Below are 19443 nucleotides of genomic sequence, written 5' to 3'. Positions count from 1 at the left end.
GTGTGTGTGTGTGTGTGTGTGTGTGTGTGTTTGTTTGTTTGTTTGTTTGTTTGTTTGTTTGTTTGTTTGTTTGTTTGTTTCTGGTGACATTTGGGGCAATTTTAAGACAAAATGCCTACATTTGGGAACAAAAGTCGAGTCCCCATTTGGTTTAAATGCCATTGGTGGGTTGGGCTTAGGACCAAGGTGTGAATTGAGTTTAGGTTAGTTTTAGGGTCAGGTAGTGTAGCAGTGAGGTTAGCCTTAGGGTTTGTGGTCAGGCTTAAGCCTGAAACATACTCGCTCCGACGCCGAYGGGTTGACGCGCGGTCACGTGGTTAATCAGCAGTCATTTTCGCACAGACTTTTCATGGCTACTGAGACACCCCACTCCGAGCTCGGGAAACCCCCTCCCTCTGAACCATACGTCACTGCATGGAATTTCCCTCCGCAACAGCCAACAATCATTGCAGAAAAAAAGACGTCACTCACCCGATGTATTTGTCCACATCTGTCCTGGTTAAAGCTCCACAGTTTTTATCAGTCAGATTCCTCCGTGCACAATGTCTGTTTTATCTCCATTCATGAGYTTTTCACGGTATGACTATCTTTATAAAACTCTGCTTCCTGGTGTCGGCTCTTGGAGCGAGTTGGGGCTTTTTTTTTTGTACCGAGTGCAGCAGTGCATATTAAGCACAAACAAACAAGCCATAAGTTTTTCACGGTTTGACTATATCTTATTGAATGAAGAAAAGAAAAAAGAAATGAAAAGTAGTTATCTCCAATTTGTAGACCCAAATTTGAGATCTGTCAACCAGTTCCGTGGATAGTTATCACTGCGAAGTGAAACCCAAATAAACGAAGGAGGTAGAGAATGATGCAGAACAGAAAAGATGCARAGCATTAAAACAGAACTCCTTTCACTCTGCCCTGACATTGTCCCTACAACCTATTAGAAGATGGCTGGAAAGTAAATTTAGAAAACCTCCTTTAGCGTGACACTGCTATGCTTTTAGTGCTCGCAAAACAGGTTTTTCCTGTTATTTTGTGCATCCAAGATGCCCTTCTGTACCATTACCAATCTGCTGCAGTGGYCTTCAATTTAAAGTCAACCAGATACCTGTAAAGAAATGTTTCTAAGGCAAAGGTCTAGATTCTAGAACATGAWTTTTCAGTCWTTTTTTTCTATGCTTYAAGATCATATTGTGGTTGGTCTGATTGCTCACGTGATTTAGGTTTAATTGTGTATTAACACTTAATAGTGCTAATATTTTTGAACACAAGAGACAAACAGGAACCCGTCACAACAGTCTGGATAAAACCTAGTTTCATCTAAACCTTTTTTTTCTTTAAGTAATATTGATGTTTCTTTTCTCTGCTGTATTGTTTTCTTCTGCAGGTTGACTTTTCTCTCCTGAAAGAGAGAAAAGCAGGTCCTCGATTCACCTTGCTGATTGAGCCGACTCACAGGAAATTAGGCTACTATAATGTGTATAAAAGATAAACCACTGAAAACAAAACATTTTAACTATGGGGGCGGGGGGGGGGGGGTGGATCCTTTGCAATTTAACAGCCAATCTGGGTCCAGATTATTTGCTTTGTATCTATACCATGTTCTTTACTGTGAACGTTCACCTTGATACAGATTTCTTCAGCTGCATCAGGATGCAGCTACACACTGGATTTTACCTCACTGTTAACTTGTTTCTATGTCACAATCATAACCTATTCTATAACATAGGAATTACCAAGAGATTAAACAGGAAGTGAGCTAACAGAACAAAAATAAAATAAAATAAAATAAAATAAAACAAAATAAAATAAAATAAAATAAAAAAGCCTCTAACTTCTCAAACAAGTCATCTCTTGAGTTTTTCCAGGAACGACATAGGTGTGTGTAAAGAAATGACAAATGAAACTGGAAGCYGCTTTCCAAGGTCAACTTTAATATCCTCATCTTTACCAGATCACTGGAGACCCGATGGACTGGACCTGATGGACTCAMCCAGGTGTGTTAAGCACTTCTTCTTGTCCAGATTAATGAACAGTACATTTGACCTTGATGTCCTGCTGGCAAACACGTCATAGGGGTTTATCATTTTTCTGACTGTCATGCCCTTTAAGGTATTCCCAAGAGGATGTTGAGTTGAAGGTTTGCAGTGACGGTAATGATCCTAAACATCCTGTTGCCTCTCAATCTGTTGTTGGTCAGAGCTTTAGAACAAGTTCTGTGAAGTTGTTCTATTTGATTTGCTTTAATTTTTTCTGGCYTTGCTAAAGTTTTTATTTATTATTCCTCTAATTGGCTGTTTTTTGACAATGCATGTGCTTCTTTTGGATTCTGTCTTAATGTGCCTCTGTCTCACAGTCAYTATTGGAAACCTTGAGAACTGCCAGCCTGGTCTCAGTAAATAACAGTAGTTCTGAATCACGCCTGTTGTTAATTAGTCATCGTTTTTGTTTTTATTGTGCCATTTCAAATTGTAAAGGCATTCCAATTGTTTACTTTTCTCTGTCCCTATCTACCCAGTGAGTCATTTGTCACTGTATGAATCATGCAAAGAGCTTAAAATGTGAACAGATGACAAAGAAGTGCGGTGTTGGGGATGAGGTCATCTTCCAGACGATGGATTTGGGTTTGGATTCCTGCTCCCTGCAGCATGCCGAGGCATCTTAAAATACATTAAAACCCACTCATGCTTCTCATTATATGAGAGAAAAAGTAAAAAAAAAAACCCTGCTATTAAATAAAATTACCAGATGTAAATAGAAAAATGAAAAACAGCATGAGGCTATTTACAGAAGATGTTTTTATTATTTTTTTGAGCCATTTACCCACATTTTCCTGTAAAGCTTGTCGACCTCCAGTTTGATGATGAAATATTTTCTTTTATATAAGTTTCTTCTTTTTATTGGTTTCCCACACCTGGTGTCTGTCACACATGCATCAGTTCTTTTTTTCACACCAAAGCATAAAGAAATGTCCATCGAAAACTTAAATATGGGCCAATGTAAAAATTCCATTAATTTAAATGTGGTAAAATTACAGAGAAGTTTTATATATTGTTTTATTCTTTTTTCCCATCTTTATTAAATGTAGTGCACAGTAGTGCGAAAGACTGTGGACATTCGTTCCACCATGTTTGTTATGCGTGTCTGTCTCCTGACGGATATTCTAAACTGCAAGCTCCTASTCTGTGTTTATCACTGACAATAAAGCTGATTCTGATTCTGAAAAACCTTAAAGAAATAGTTCATTTCTATTTAATTGGAATATTGTGGAAAAATTAAAAACATTTAAGATTTCTCATGATGCTGATAGCTTTCTGAATGACATCAGTTTAGAGAATTAATGTTTAATTTTGCAGAAACTGTGGAACTAATGGCAAATCCCAAGATAACAACCAAAGTTAGATTTTTACATTTTAAAACAACTTTGGCCTCAAGTATTTCATAGTGGTCAAATGCTATTAATAAGCATTTACGGTACATTGTATTTTCTAGCAGAAATATAATCCTGCTAGAAAAGCCCAGAGCTACACCAGAGGTTCTTCAAATGGTTGATCCAGCTAGTTGCTGCACTGCTTTTGCCATTTGATTCCTCAAACAATTATGAAACTATATGTAATAAATGTGCACAATGATGAGCATTTGCTTGGGCTGTTTTTTTTTTTTTTTTTGGGTTTCTTTTTCCTTTAACTTGTCAGTTCAGAATTTAACTCTGTTTATAATTTAATTGAGGTTATTCAAAAAGTTATCTACATCAGGTAAGATATTTATTGTTCCTAACCTTTCCACTGAAGATCTTAGCCATCCATGTTACTCTAGTGTGATTTAATTTGCATCGTCTCTCCTTTAGTTTCAGTAGTTTTTATACTTCTTGATATTTAATGCACTGTCCAGTGAATGATCCTTTTTAAGGAATGTTATTTGTTACTGTGTGCTGCAGCACAGTAAAGAGTGTTTTCTAATAAATAGARTTTTCTCCTCAGACACTGTGAGGTTATGGTTCTGACTCAGTGACAGGTTTCCCAATGAGTCATTTAGTGGACCGATGCAGCAGAATCTTTAAAAGTCATTTTTATGTTTTTAGTTTCTTCGCTTTGCTGGTTTATTATGAGAGCAAAGTGCACAGAAACAGCACTCCTGTGGTGGGTGACATATGCATCCTTGAGCACCTTCATTCCATTTTTGGTCTTTTTGTAAGCACCCATTGGCATAAAGCAACATGAAAAACTGCAACTCGAAAGACTCGTGGAATTGCTTCTCCTGTAAATATCAAAAGCCAACAACCTTCACTTGTTTTGCAGGACAAAATGACTYACAGCATGTTTTGTTTTGGACTGACTAGCTAATAATTACAGAYCAAATAGTTTGACAGAAATTACATCCATTTAATGTTGTTGTGACCTTCATGTGAATGTTATTTTATCATTGTAAACAGCAGAATGTGGCACAAAAAAGGCACAGAAAACTCATCTGGAATGCCCTCACTTCTTTTCACCTTCACATGCAGCTTGTGTTGTGTTTCAGGCTGTATATTCCTACTCAGTTTGAAATAGTCAAAAGTTTCACATTTGCTGAGGGAAAAAATGACATTACTTTTTTAAGCCATGATCATGTTGTAATTKCACATGCCTGTTTGTGTCTGTKAGCAAAATATCTCATTAACTACTGAAACTAGAATGTAAATATTAAATGTACCTCTACAACTGAGTAACYAGAGGTGTCCAGATACCAGTTTTTCTCAAAATGAGTGCAAGTACTTCAATTTGGGTACWCCCTGCTACGTAATGAGTTAGAACTYAAATATTACACCATGACTGTAAAAACACATTTATTTAGTACAAGGTAGTTTTCCTTCCTTAAAGGACTACAGCCAATCTGACTGGATCAAATATACAGCACAAAATACTGTCACAACTGTCTAAAATAAATGATWAGATTTGTTTTCAACTTGTATAACTTTTTTTAATATGCTTCTCTTGAAATGTGAACTGTAACACATTCAATGTAATACTGATCTCCTGGAATCGATACTCCACTGGATGTGTTACCAGGTATCGGTTCTGGGTATTGGTGCATTTTGTACGAATGTAAGAAATTGTTTTAAATTGGAAGCCTGTGACCCTTAGGAATTTGCATCATTCATCATCACACAGTACCTTTTTTAATAATGTCCAGAACTGAGTCAAACCTTCTGAAAATAAGTAAAGGACAGAACATAAACTCACTTATCGGGTGACCCAGTTCTCAGTCAAAATACTGATATCTCAGATGTACCAACATTATGTGTCTGATTGTGTTGTATCAAAGCAAGGTGTGTAACTGGATATTCCCTTAGAACAACTACTATAACTTAATCACAGTAAGAATAAACTGATGCACATTGACTATAAAAAGATTCTAAACATCTCAAGAATAACTATGTATACTGTATGTGAAATGCTTTTAAGATACAATAGAAATGAATACATTTTCCTTTGAAAAAAATGCAAATCGATACTGATGGGACACCACTGTTGGATTTTTCATATGAAGTACTGAACAGCCCAATGAGTCCAAAATGTGATGATGCTTGCTCTCAAATATGCTTTCAGAGGACATTAATTAGCGCTGGATCAAGAAAGAACGGTTCTCGCTCCTTATTATATCGTACAGATCAAAATATGTATTAAGGAAGCTACTTCTTTTGAGAGTTTTAAGTTTCAAAATATTCTTGACTCTTACCATGGTTGTTTCCACACTGCTGTTTACATCTTAGTTAGTGTCTGTGCCAATAAAGTTCGTTCCTCCTCTGGAGCAAAGAGCTCACAAGTCTTGAAAAACAACCCAAAAACAGTGTTTAAACTCAAAAAGATCCGAAAAGCCAGCTATAAGTTTAACTTAAGGAACCTGCAGCTGAGTGGTCCCTGAAGGTGTCAGTCAGCACTACACGGACCCGCCTATTCAGGAGTCAGCGAGTAATGTTTCTGTCACTACCTCACATGSAGACGAAGAGGCGTTTGAAGTGGTCAGTGTCGTGATTGAACGAATTATGTTTATGTCCACTAGGTGGCGAGCATGAGTTCATGTGAATGTATTAATGTAAAGAACAGAACAATAAAAGGAGAGTCTTATGTGACACACGTGTGAGCAAACTGGGTGAGCAGACCTGTAGAAAGATGCTTTAATAAAAGTGTCTGAGCATTACACAATGTCTGGTTCTTATCAAGCACGGATATAACAGAGCCTGCATCAATAACGTTACAGTGAGTCTTTTGAAAGAGCCTTATGAGGTGACTTAACCTGATTAAAGGTGCCCCTCCCCCTCAGCTAATCAGTTTTAGCAAACAAAAAATGTATAAGTCGGTAAATTTTATGAATATTGGGCTAAAATCTGCTGTGATAGTAGCTGAGAGTCATTCACAACACATATTTTGAGTATTAACAGATCACAAGGTCTTTAGTCATACATATCTGTAAGCAATGTAAATGTCTTCAAATCATGCTACTTTTTTCTTTTAAGAGAAAACTGTCAATTGACAGTTTATTTTAAGTGTTTTTTTAAAGAARCTTAGCCCACTTTTTTAGTTACAATTGCATGTTTTGCACCCAAAATCAGCTTCTACTCTGCAACGACTCATTCCTCATTGTTTGCCTTTTGCACTAATAATTCGCAGTAAAACCAGAGCGACACTCAGCTATGATGTTATTGATAAAAGAACCAGAAGAGAGTTTGTTGTGACCAACCTGGTTAGGGAGAACAGGCTCTGGCACCGAGCCCAGTCGAATGCAGAGATYGTGGCCTCCTTCATATGTATAAAAAAATAAATAAAAATTCCCCTGTTGTTTCAGCTTCTGTCACAAGATGCCCGTGGATAAAGACCAGCCGTGGCAGCGGGCCAAGTGCGARCGCGTTGAAGGCGCTGAGATGGTGCGAGGAGAACAGAAGCTGGAGAGGGAGGTGGAGATTTACGAGGAAGAGGTGACAGAATTATGCAGTATTCACATGATGACAGTTTTATGGGAGTATTACTCACGTTTGCAGCCTAGTGGTAGTTACAAGTCAAAACATGATTGCTTTTTATTTATTTATTTTTGTTTGTTTTACAATTGAAAGYGTATCACTACATCTTAAAGCTGTGAAGTTTTGTTTGGTTTTTTATGAATATTTTTTTCCAGATTTCTTTTTGTTCTACAGTAGATTTGGTGCAGGCAGCCAGATATTATTTGAATGCATCAATAATCTAGTCTGTCACTGATCTGATCCCTCATACAGAGGAGCTTCAATCCAGTACACACAAGATTAAACCCTTCAAGTCTATCTGTTAAATATGGTTGCAGGTAAAAGAAGTGATGCTTGTTTGTTCAGAAACAGACAAGAAGTTCATCTGAACTGAAGCTGAGGTGCTGAAACAACCAAACTAATCTAACAGTTTTGTCCGTAAAAAATCTTGTTTGTGTGTGTTTTTTTTAATTGATGGCCTTTTTATAAAAAGAAATTAAACAGTGAAGCTCAGGACCAACACTCATTCACAAGTTAGTTATACTTTATCAATCCTTTTTCCTCAGAGATTTTAAAAATGCATCCAAGCAACAATAGGTTTCAGCAGCTCCTAAAGATTTATTCTTTTTTTTTGTTTCATTTTAATTATGAATGTGCCCAATATTTTCAATGAATGTTGCAAATGAGGTTTAAATAAATGTAGATTAGATGGTGCTATCGGTCTTACATTAGATTAGGGCGCTMAATAATAAAGTCAGTCTTAGATAATGAAGATACCTGTTTTCATGTTCATGTACGTTAGTAAGTGAGCATTTGTGTGTACTTTTCAGGACTTTCTCTGGTAAAAACACCTACCTTGTCAAGACCAGTATTTTTATGTATTTTAATTTTTTAATTTTTATTTTTTATGTACAAGAGCCTCTTTCTAATATGACACCATTGAAGGGTTTGGGGTTAGGTTTAGGGTTTTGCTACAGAAATACATGGAAATGAATTGAAATCAATTCACAGTCCTGTTAAGAATAGAAATGTAAACTTGTGTGTGTGTGTGCGTGTAAGTTTTTGAGCTTGTGCTGCAGTTAATGATAAGAATGCACAATTAATTTTTAGAAAATAATTGCATTCAATAGAATATGTGTGAATTTTGAAAGCAAACATCACATTTTTGGTAACAAAACTGTAAAGGAAAAACAAAACAAAACTCTAAGTTTATCATAAACCAACTCCAATGTGCTCTGAAAGCAAAAATGACCAAACCTATTTGTGGATGCAGGTTTAAAATAAAGCAGTTTTTGAAAAGTGAACAATGGCTGAAAAGCTCGTTGCTGCAACTTAATTTGTTAGATTTAGTCAAAGTTGTTAGAGTAGATTTTAAATGCTCTAAAATTTGGCCTTACAAATACAAAGTATGCATGTTTGTGACTGGCAGATTGTTTCTTTGTTGTAACAATGTTCTCGACAAAAAATCTTACACCGATGGAAAGCCTGTTTATTTCTCATATAAATTGTGCCATGATTTGTAAGGAAAGTGCATTTGTGGGATGAGCAGTAGAGCTGAGCATGTGGGTTTTCGCATGAAAATTTTTGCTAAATCCTCTCTGCCAAACAGCTTATTTTGCTGTTATTGACACTTGTTTTGAGCTTCTGGTACCTCCAGGTGCTACCAGTCATCTGCACGCTATAAAATTTAATGCCAAGAAGCATTGTTACAACAAAGAAACACTCTACGAACATAAATTTCCTTTTAAAGTTGAGTTCTGAGGAAAAAATCTTACCATTAAACCTCTGACCTGCTGTAAATAGCTTTTTGAACAACCTTAGTTTGGATAATTATTATTTTTGATTGAACTGACAATCTAACAGCTAAACCAACTGGGTTCAAGATCAAAGTTTGAATGTTGCTGAGGGACGTTTTGTGACTGATTAACTGAATTTTAGTTTCAGACTTGTCTCTTATTTTTTGATTGGTTACTTAACGAGTTCCTCCACAGGATAAACAAAGACTTGTTGAAGATTTCCAGTGTACCTGTGCTGACGTAAGAGGGACAGCCCCTTGGGGTGTTACCAGGATGATTTTAAATATTGTGGTTTTATCAAAGACTCGGAAGACTTTAGCATTAGAATTTTTTTTGCGCAATTATTCGACCATTCAGTTTTTGAACATTTTCTTCCACTACCTTCTTACAATCCTTCCAGACTMAAAACCAGCCTAATGGTCCATGTTGTCACCACCATAGCTCTGGCTGCTTTTGGTGCCTGGAAATTAAATTTAATCATTCATTGTGTTATTTGGGTGTATTATTAGGTACAGATTCTTTCTTCAGAGTGTGCTTGGCATGAGAGACCCATAACACCAGCTGAGTGTCASAGCTTCGCAAATGAATATTGAATCTGCAGCAGACACAGTCCGACTTCCTCAGTATGTGTCCCCAGTGAACCCTGCAGAATTCATGCACTTGCACAGCCGTGGCTCTCAGGTCTAAAACAATCCAAAATAATCCCTCCCCATGAGAAGTAATTATGAACCTACKCAGCTGGCACAGCAACAGTAGTGTGATTTCAGGCTTTGCATTCCCCTGGAGGAAGGACATTTTTGTACATGCTTGAGCCCAGGCTCACCGGATGATGATACAATTGGGGATTTCCCATGTTGGGAAATCAGTTATTCCTTCAGTTTTGACTCTGACAGCTGCTGAAGTACTTAGATGCAAATGTGGGTGGATGGAGGTGTCACATGGATATTATTCCATCAAACAAACAATATTTGCTCTCACTTGCATTCTAAACAGACACCGACAAAAGCGTGAGATATTGAGTTGAATCTATTCTGTTTCTGATGAAGTATAATCTTGTGTGTTTATAAAAAAAATTAAAAAAAAACCCAGTAAAACATGGTTTCTTAAAAGGCCTATGTTGATCTGAATCCACATCAGGCCTTTTGTGTCAATGTTTCTGACAGACCAAACTTTTCTCCTCACTTTTACATTGAAGTCTGATAAAAGGACACAGCTTATTTCTATAAACTGTAAAATCAAAATCTTAAATATTATTTTTTATGAGTGCATTGAATTTGTTGGCTTTGAAAAACACATTTTTCCAAATTGCAACTATCAGCAGATTGTCTGCATCATCACTGTTTCATTTTGTTTCTGAAGGAAGAAATAAATAAAAGTCCTTATTCAGCATCAGTGGGACAGCTGGATTTATTCAAGCTTCTATTAAGTTTTGTTTGATTTTTTTTTAAGTTATTCAGTGCAAATTGTGAAATCAGTTGTAAAAAATGTAATCCTAAATTGTGTCAAATGGTGCAGTTTGAAAGCGTTTGCTCTAGTTTCCAGATATACATCAGTTATATGTAATTCTGAAATGAAGRTACAGTGAAGCCCCAATTTTTGCAGGAGTTACTTTCTTCATGATTCAAGGGAAAAATAAATGCAAATTTTGGGTGCAGTCCAAAAAAGGCATTACAGTGAATTTGGGTGGCATCGTAATGCAGTAAGAACCAAACAAAAACACACGAGTGAAACAGTTAGCTACACACAGTACTGTACATTAAACTGTTAAAGGGTAGGAATGTATGGCGTTACCATTGTGCCACCAGCTTGAGCGCACAGTAACACTTATTTGAGAGCAGATATCAATATGAACAAACAATATTTAAAGCGTGTGCATTCAAATCACACGCTTGCTCGGCTCCCTCCCCCCTTGCTCTGTTCTTCATCTGCTTGCTCAACTTTCCCTCTGCTCACTCGCAGCTCTGTCGCTGCGCTCACGAGTTAAGTTGTATGTAAATAAAGCACATCATCAGCCAATCACAGACAAGCTTTTTTCATCCAATAAAAGCATGGCTTGCAAATCCATGAGGTCTAAGAGCTTGGTCAAGTGTTGTAACTGATCAAGGCTGTAGATTTGTTGTTTTGTTTAAATAGTTCATGTGATCTTTGTTTTTTACTTGGTTTTGTTGGATCCATTTTAATGTTTATTCTGTCTGACCTTTGTTGATTCTGATTGGATCGATAACTAAAGACAGTTTGTTGTATGAATGAGTTTCCTCTTCTCCTTGAGATCACACACTAAGTTCGACTCTGTTTCATTGCTATATCACTGTACCGTCTCAGTTCATTACTTCTAATGTTTAAATAACGGATTGTCTGACATGTTTTTTTCCAATCCTTTCCTATCCTAAGTTCGAGTCGTCAGACGATGAGTATCCTGAGCCTGACTACTCAGGATCTGAACCGGAGTACGATCCGGACTATGATCCTGAAAGTGACTGCTTTTGTCCGGGGTACTACGACCACTCACCGCCACCTTCAGAGTTCCAGTCTTCAGGGTTCAAGTCTACAATCCTCAAGTCTACAGAGTCTTCAGTCCACGAGTCTACAGAGTCTACAGACTCTACAGAGATCGAATCTAGAGGTTAGGCTGGCTGTAAAGTTATTTAGATGAAATGAAAGAAAATAAGCAGTATTTACTCAGAGTTGGACTCATATATTCTAATATATTAACTTTTTCATTGATATTTTTACCAAAAACTGTTTTCACCTTTCTTGAGCATCTCATTTCTTTTTATTTTCTCACTGTGTCGTTTCAAGGACAACAACTGAGTATTCTTCACGGAAAACAAGCAAACAAAAAATACCTCAAAGGGCTGCTACATTTTTTTTAGCTATGCAGACACTGGGTGAAATGAGAGAAAGCAGAGATGAAAAACATCGGCCTGTATTTGATCATGTTTTCTGAAAATCATTTTCAAACTGAACGCATGCAGATGCTGGGGAAAACTGAGGAGAGGTCAACCCGCTGGGTATCATCAGGCTGGACCGAAAGCATATCTGACAAGATGTGAGGCAACAATTAGGTCAAGTGAGACCACATTTACTCCACAAATGCGCTCCGCAGGTCAACAACATGGAAAGAAATAATGAGTGGAAGTCAGTTTCTAATGTTGGCTGAAATGGCCAACAAGGAAGAGATCACAGCCAGGCTCATGCTTGATTGTGCCGAAACGCAATCTGAGCTTTTGATTGTAAACGACTTGTAGCTCTCCACGGGAAGAGAAGCAAAACACACAAACCTAACCTCAGCAGGAGCTTTCTCTGGTTGGTGTTGTGGGGGAGGGGGGTGTTGATGTGAGGATGTGCTCACACCTCGGAGGTGGAGAATGGATGGTGGTGGAACCCGACAACCTCAGGAAGAACAAAGGAGAGACTTTCACATCTGCTAAGCTCATTTGTAGGAAAACTTAATGGATTGTCTGTCCGGCAGAAACAATACTGCCCTAAACTAAGATATATTTTCTACAAATATTTTACAAATGTCACACCYTGCAGTAACGAACTGCTGCCTCAAAAAATGTGGTGGAAAATATTGTGGATATTTAAGAAAACAGTGGTTGGAGTTAAATATTGAGGAAATTTAGATTTTTAAGCTCAGGGTAACTGTGAAGAGAGACAGATGAATGTTAACAGCAAATTCTTTGTGTTTTATAGCATTTTAAGTGGAGGTCTCTGTGGATTAGTCTCATTTCTCACAGGTGCACAAAGATCCTGATCAGGTCAGCTAAGCTGACGTTTTAAAGAAGGGCTCTCTCGTTTATTCTGTTTCTCACTGGGCTGCGCCTGACTAGTTGAAGAGACAAAATGTCAAGAGAATGTGCAAATTTTCACTTTCCCCGTCTTGTTTTCACAAATTTGTGGCACTTGAAACCACGGCTCACTGGTCACAAAACAGTGTTTTAGTAGTTAAGCCTGACAACTGGGTTAATGCAGGTAAATGTTCAAGAAACCAATCAAAAAGCCATGATGCAGGTGTCCCAGCAGTATGAACAGATGATTTTACTTAACTTGTTTACTATTTCAACATTGAGACACATTTGCAAACTCTGAAAAGAAAGACCCATGATAATTGCTTCCAATTCTTTCTTTTTTTTTTACCACAACAGAGCCTTTGCAGAGTCTTGTATTTCCTTACCTTATGGCTGCTGTTGTCACAGATAATTATGTTTGATTACCAAACATCTGTGCTACATTTYGAATTGACAGGATGATAGATCATGGCTCTATGTGGGACATTCATACAATTKCAATAATCTGTTTGCTGCCCAAATGATCATTAAAGCAAAACTGTAAAGGCAATKCAGTTTWACATTATAAAAATGAGGATGGTGTTTTGTTTTTTCCCCTCTACAGAAAAATGTATGTGTTGGGATTGCTGTAGTGTGAATGATAACTCCATTCATGGATGACAAAAAAAAAGTTCAAATTAGAAGCAGGTCATCAGTGTGGGACCGTTTTCTCCACAACATTTTTTAAATCTTCCTTTCAACTTGTTCTAAGTCCTGRTTTGGTAAACTGATCTCTGCTGGAGGAAAATCATCTTCCATCTGGGCTTTAGAGGATCTGGAGATCACCCAGAAAAAGCAGGAGATGGTGTCTCTGCTCCACGTGTTGTTTCAYTGACATGGACTAAGAGGTTTAGAAAACATGTGGGAAGCAAATGACGATGAAAATATCTTTTACTCTTTGATCTTATCAGCAGCTTTATTCTTATAGTGTGGCCCAAAAAAAGCAGTGGTTCAGATATCTTGATGTAGAATTCCTTGGAAATATTCTGAATGGTTAATATCTTACCTGCTGTGGATACCTCTTTGGATGGCATCGGTTTAGAGAAACWGTTTAATTATGACAAAAGAAGCTAATGGCTCGTTCTAATGGAGCCAGTGTGGACCGAAGAATGCAGGCATGGCCGGAACGAGGAGCTCAAAACTACAAAGCAGAGTCATGACATGGACAGGAGTTAAAACACCTGACATAATGGTAACTGGAAATAGGTGAGAATGAGCAGGGCAGCGATTGAAGAGGCAAAAACTGATGAAGGAGGAATTGGCCAACAATATGAGGGTGGGAAAAAACAAAACCAAAAAAATTAAAATAAAACATAAACTAAAACRACACAAACCCAGAAAAAAACCAGTCCTAATGCAGAAGTGGATTACTGCTGTCCTAAAACAACTTCAGCAGTGTTCATGTTTATTTGAACTATTTTCTAAATCCTTACTGCTCTATAAATTCTGTGTTTATATTTTTAATTTAATTTTATGGTTAATAAAGGCGGCAGCAGCTAGCAGAAGCACTTCTGGTGCAGCTTTAGGCACATCTATCCGGAATATAACATTATTCTTTGCAGCAAAAAAAGACTGGAGCTGCAGCAATAAAGGCCCTGGGAACTGGGGGCGCAGAGGGTGCTATAGTGACTTTTTGTGGATGACAAGAATTAMCATCCACAATAAAAACAATAAAATAAGGAATTAACGAATGAGCAAATAAATTTAGAAAATCACATACATCATGTAGTTTATAATCTAATTATATATTTTTTGATAATGTCGGGAGAAATTATGTTCCTGTTTGGTTGAATTACTGTTTCTCATTCCGTCTGCACTTAATCTAGTGAGAATTAAACTGTATTTTGTTAATCAATGACTTATCTGTGACAGGTAAGATATTGCCCGTAAGTTTTTCACAGAACCCCACTTCGAAATGTCTGAACTATTCCTTTAATGTGCCACTCGTTGAACGGCAAACTCAACGTCTCCTTCGATCAATCTGTCATCGGGGTGCAAAAATGAAATCTGTAAACACCTGCCTATGATTCAAGTATCACAATTTATTACAAAAACTAGAACTTTTTTCTTTCCCATCTGTCGCTGTTGCCATGCTTGAAGCGTATAACAATACAGTATAAAACCTGAACTTTGACGTCGGATAGTAAAAGCAAAGGTTATAGATGATGACGCAGCATTACAGAAGTTAAGACATGCTCGTTACTGTACAGAGAACATTCCCACCCGAGCGGCTGACAGAAGGCGCCGCTCACGTTGACGAACTGCATTTTACAATAACAAACCCACCGTCGGTCGACACCGCAACGCCTCTTCTGAAATTGATTTAACATGAAAATAAACACGAATGCACAAATACTCTGAAAAAGGAGGATGGATGTGCTGAGATCGTTTTGCAACAGCCCAAGGCACTCAGGCTCAAACGTTGGCAATAAGGAAATGCTCGTTGCACAAAATCACATAAAGCAGGTGGTAGAAGAGAAAGAAGAGAGACAGAGATGGTGTCTATTTTATAACCTTCAGAAAAACCTTTAAAAGAAGTCCACCTCGCCTGTTTTCACAGTGGAAATCCCTGGCAGTCGAGACCGAAAAGACAGCTTGAACAAGTCTTTCAATTTGCTGATTTGTGTGACATCTGTTTCCTAAAAACTACACGACCTCCTACTGTGGGTCTGATGGCGGCCCGTTCGTTTGCTCTCACAGAGCGACYTGTTCTCTCAGAAGTGGCACCGCTCGCGTTTTTCTTTTTCAAATTGTCTCGTTTAACCCCACGAACGCCTGGCAGGAACCACGGGATGCCAAAGAGCACCTCTCCCACACAAAAATCTGGTAAAAATCTATCAAGTCGTCCAAAATATATTTTATTTCATAGCGGCTATTCACTGAAAAAAAGTCTTCCCCGTGATCTCTTCGCATCAGTTCACACAAAGCAGTGGCCATTCGCGAGTGTTTTCTCTCCGCTGCGGCTCAGTTCAGCTGGCGACAGGCTTCGAATGTCCACTTCGAGGCGCCTCCGTAAATGTCGAGGCTCGTCTCCATCCACGCAAATACGTTGCCCACTTGAGCTTTGCTGCTGCAGGTTGCCAGGTTGTAAATCTCTCCCACGGACAGTTTCCGATCCCAGATGTGGAAATTGGCCAGGTCTCCGACGAAAGCTTGTGTGGCATCGAACCCACCTCCATACGTRTCCTGCAGGAGAAAGAGATGAACGATGACGCTGTGTTCTTGGTAAATTAGATGACTGCTGTTAAAGATTTGATCACTTTAATAAACCACTAGAACCATTTGAAGGGCACATATCATGCAAAGTCCACTTTTTAAAYCAATAAATGCATTTTTTGTGTTCTTGGAGTCTCTGGAAGTGCAGAAAAGTTGATTTTAGTTTTTCTCTGCGTTGTGTGGATATCTTTATATTCTGTTTGGTTCTTAATTTTCAAATCGTTCAGTTTTCTCCATTTTCTATGACCTTTTCTGAAATATAACATCAAAATATTCCTCTGCTTTGTAGCCAGACTCTGGCTCCAACATGTAAGGCTGGATGGACAAGTCTTCCCTTGTTGACAACTTGGAATTAATTTGTAAATGAAAAGTTTCTGCGCCACTATATAGTCRTAAATCCCTCTATCAAACTAGATTGAAATGCTCTGGAAGCTAAAGGGGGTTGAGATGTGAAGTTCATGCTTGATTTAAAAAGACAGCCTTAAAATGGGTTGATCTGGGACACACCTCAAAAAAGGGGTGAAAGAGGGGCTTTTGAAGTTACAATAAGGTGGAATTCAGACTAAAATGTTTCAGTTCCACTTTATATAGACCCCCAACTRAATGATTTAAATGTGAAACAAAGGATTTAAAAGTATGTCTCCTTTAAATTGAGCCATGTGGTCAAATAAAGTATTTATAGAAGCTAGCTTGGTTTCATTTTACAAATTTGGCTTTTAACAAATAAAATGCTGTTTGTTGAAAAAGGAAAAAAAGGCAGAACTCAGCTCCACAGTGCRTCCTTCTGTTTTACCTGCTCCTGGCCGAGGATGAGCAGGCCCTGTGGTTTGATGGGATGATAAGGAGCCAGATTTTCTCCGCTCCCTCGTTTCACACCATCCTGGAAAGCTTCCCAAACGCCATCGCGAGTCGTCCAGGTCACACAGATATGATGCCATTTCCCATCGTTGATTAAAAACGGCAGCTTTGCAACCTTTAAGGAAATTTAAAAACATGAAATATAAAACCTTTAGACCCAAAATGTTCAACCTGTGCTGTAATATCAAATAATAAACCATGCTTAAACCATACCTTATCATTTATCAGGATCTCCATGGGGTTGTTGCCCCACTCGATCAGGACGAGCTCGTTGGCCTGACCTGGAACTGCGTAGGAGAAAGGTGTTCCCACACCAGGGGAGGCGTTGGACTTCAGCCACATGCACACAGTCAGGGCGTACATTTCAGGCAAACTCTTCTTCACTTTTGCGTACATGTAATTGGTCCTCAAAGGAAATGTGAGCTGGAATTTATCAAGGGGTCTGTTTTCTCTTTGACCTGTCAGGAAAAAAAATAGTGCTTTATTTGCATATTCTGTGAGTTTTCACTGACTCTGAGGATTTACGCTGGAATTACACGTTACACAACAAATCCACAACGGTGAGGGCTCCAGATTTTGCTTTAATCTCGCAGAATAAATCCATGACAGGAGTAGTGACGTTGATAACCACGCTGCTACTGCTGCATGTGATCAAAGGGGTCCCAGATACAGAAGGTTTCAAACGGCTCAGAAAGCGTTGCATTTTRCAGTTTGCATTGCTTTATTCTGCAAAAATTGTTCTGAGATATAAAATCACTTCCTGAGTTTATTCACACCAAAACATTTGTGCATTGCAGAGATTTGTTTTCCCAGCATTCTTCCCATGAAACACRCCCTCATCTCCTTCACTTGTGTGAAAAACTGAATCCCACCCACCTTTCTCCAGATCTGCAATCCTTTGGTGTAAGGACGTGAGGGTGGACTCCATTCTGCCACGCTGTTCCGTTTCATTCCGGAGTCCAGACTTCCCCTCCTCGATGCTGTTGACTCGGGATAAAACCTGCTTCTCCAAGTCGTCGATTTTACTCTGCAGCAAGTCCTTCAGGCTGTTCGCCTGCACCGAGTTGTTGCTTCTGCTAAATTGCTGCCAGGAGGCAAAACAGTGTGTAAAATGTGGAATTTTATTTGAAAGAAGGTGCATTCAGCTTTTATTAACATTTGCCAAGCTTTCTTTATAAACACTGAAGTTAGCTTCTGATTCAACTACTGGGTAAAGGGCTATTCCATAGATTTTTTAGTGCCTGGACCATCTTTTGATCAACTCCAGTTAAAATCATGAAACATTTGCATTGTTACAACCTGCACTGGGGTGTTCTTCATTTAAAACAAATTATTTAAAACATGTTTGTGATTCATAAACTCTTTTTTCTCTTTGTATACGTCAATAAAATGAATGCTTTTGTGTGATCATGGCATTTAGACCATATTGGAACTGGTCCAGTTAAATATATGTAAACAGTATTTAAACTATTTAAACCTGATTKAATGTATTGTTTAAATGACAAACTGTGTTTTAAAGATTTTACTTGTAGTATGACTCCTAATTCCCCAAAACAAAAAAAGGTAATCTTACGCTTTCACAATAAAATAAAAGTTTTACAAATCATTTGATCAATCTGATGGTCTCAGTAATATATACTGTATATGTGTGTGTGTGTGTGTGTGTGTGTGTGTGTGTGTGTGTGTGTGTGTGTGTGTGTGTGTGTGTGTGTGTGTGNGTGTGTGTGTGTGTGTGTGTGTGTGTGTGTGTGTGTGTGTGTGTGTGTGTGTGTGTGTGTGGAATAGCCCTTCACCAAACTGTCGAACTGGAAGCTAACTTCAGGTTTGTCTCATTAACAATTCTAATTTATTACTATCTGTGCAAATTGAGGTCATAATCCTATAATAATTAATTTCAGATGATCAAAGTAAACATTTTGAGATTTAAACTTGTCCCCAGACGAGTCATCCTACCTCCAGGTTTTCTAATCTCTGCTTCAGGGACTGTAAAGTCTGAGACAGCTGCGTCAAAGTGTCCGCGGGGCCCCTCGACACGTCCCCCATGGTGTTCTTGGCCCCGGTCTCTTTCCTCCTGGCCCCGGGCTCGGCGCCGCTCTGGCTCTCGCACCGGGCCAACTTGGATGTGAGTTCTCTGATGGTCTCCTTCTGGTTCATGATGGTCTCCTTCTGCTGCAGCACGGTCTCCCGCAGCTGCATAACGGTGCTCTTCAGGTCCTCTCCCGGCACGCTGTTCTGCAGCGTGGCTGCGCAGATGTCCACATCCTTGGGCACGGACGTGCAAATGAACTGCGTCTGTCCGCCGAAGTCCTGGGATAAACTCTCCAGAAGCACGCAGGAGAAGAGGAGAAGTCTCCAAGAGAAGCCGCTCTGAGTCGACTGCATGTCGGCTTTCTGTGTGTTCTTTTTTTTTCTTCTTCTTYTTCTAATTGGAGGGGGGAGTGGTGCTGATGAGCCGCAGTAGAGAGTCCTCTCGCTGGTGACTCCCCCCCTTCCCCAGCCTCCTTGTTGTTGTACTCCACCCGTGCGAGCGCACGGCTGCTTTTATACGCGCAGCCTGCCCGGTTCTGCGCAGAGCTGCTCCACTGCGTCACAACCTGAGGGGGGAGGTGGAGGAGGAGGAGGGAGTGGGGGATTCACACAGGCTTGCTTTTTAAACGTCTCCAAAAAGTCGCGTCGCGTCCAGGAGATGAAACCCATTTCGCTTTCCAGCGCGCCTCATGTTCTAAATCTTTCATCACTTTGTCCGCGCGTCATTCATTATTCATCTGGGGGTGGG

At 38.9% G+C, this 19443-nt stretch overlaps 1 protein-coding gene across 1 annotated transcript; it reads right to left on the bottom strand.

Moving 5' to 3' along the window:
• Positions 1-14615: 14615 nt before the first annotated feature.
• On the bottom strand, positions 14616-19180 carry nptx1l (neuronal pentraxin 1 like). The gene is made up of 5 exons (XM_014006901.1): positions 18621-19180; positions 17544-17751; positions 16881-17125; positions 16603-16782; positions 14616-15779 (listed from the first exon to the last, which is right to left on the bottom strand). Exons 1-5 carry the CDS (start codon positions 19047-19049, stop codon positions 15558-15560), a joined length of 1284 nt encoding a protein of 427 aa, XP_013862355.1. The 5' UTR covers positions 19050-19180; the 3' UTR covers positions 14616-15557.
• Between the last annotated feature and the right edge of the window lie 263 nt (positions 19181-19443).

This window comes from Austrofundulus limnaeus, unplaced genomic scaffold (genome assembly GCF_001266775.1).
Source record: "Austrofundulus limnaeus strain Quisiro unplaced genomic scaffold, Austrofundulus_limnaeus-1.0 Scaffold38, whole genome shotgun sequence".
In the NCBI taxonomy this organism is placed as follows: Eukaryota; Metazoa; Chordata; class Actinopteri; order Cyprinodontiformes; family Rivulidae; genus Austrofundulus; species Austrofundulus limnaeus.
Note: the sequence above shows the minus strand (reverse complement) of the source record. Positions and strands in the feature narration are given on the sequence as shown.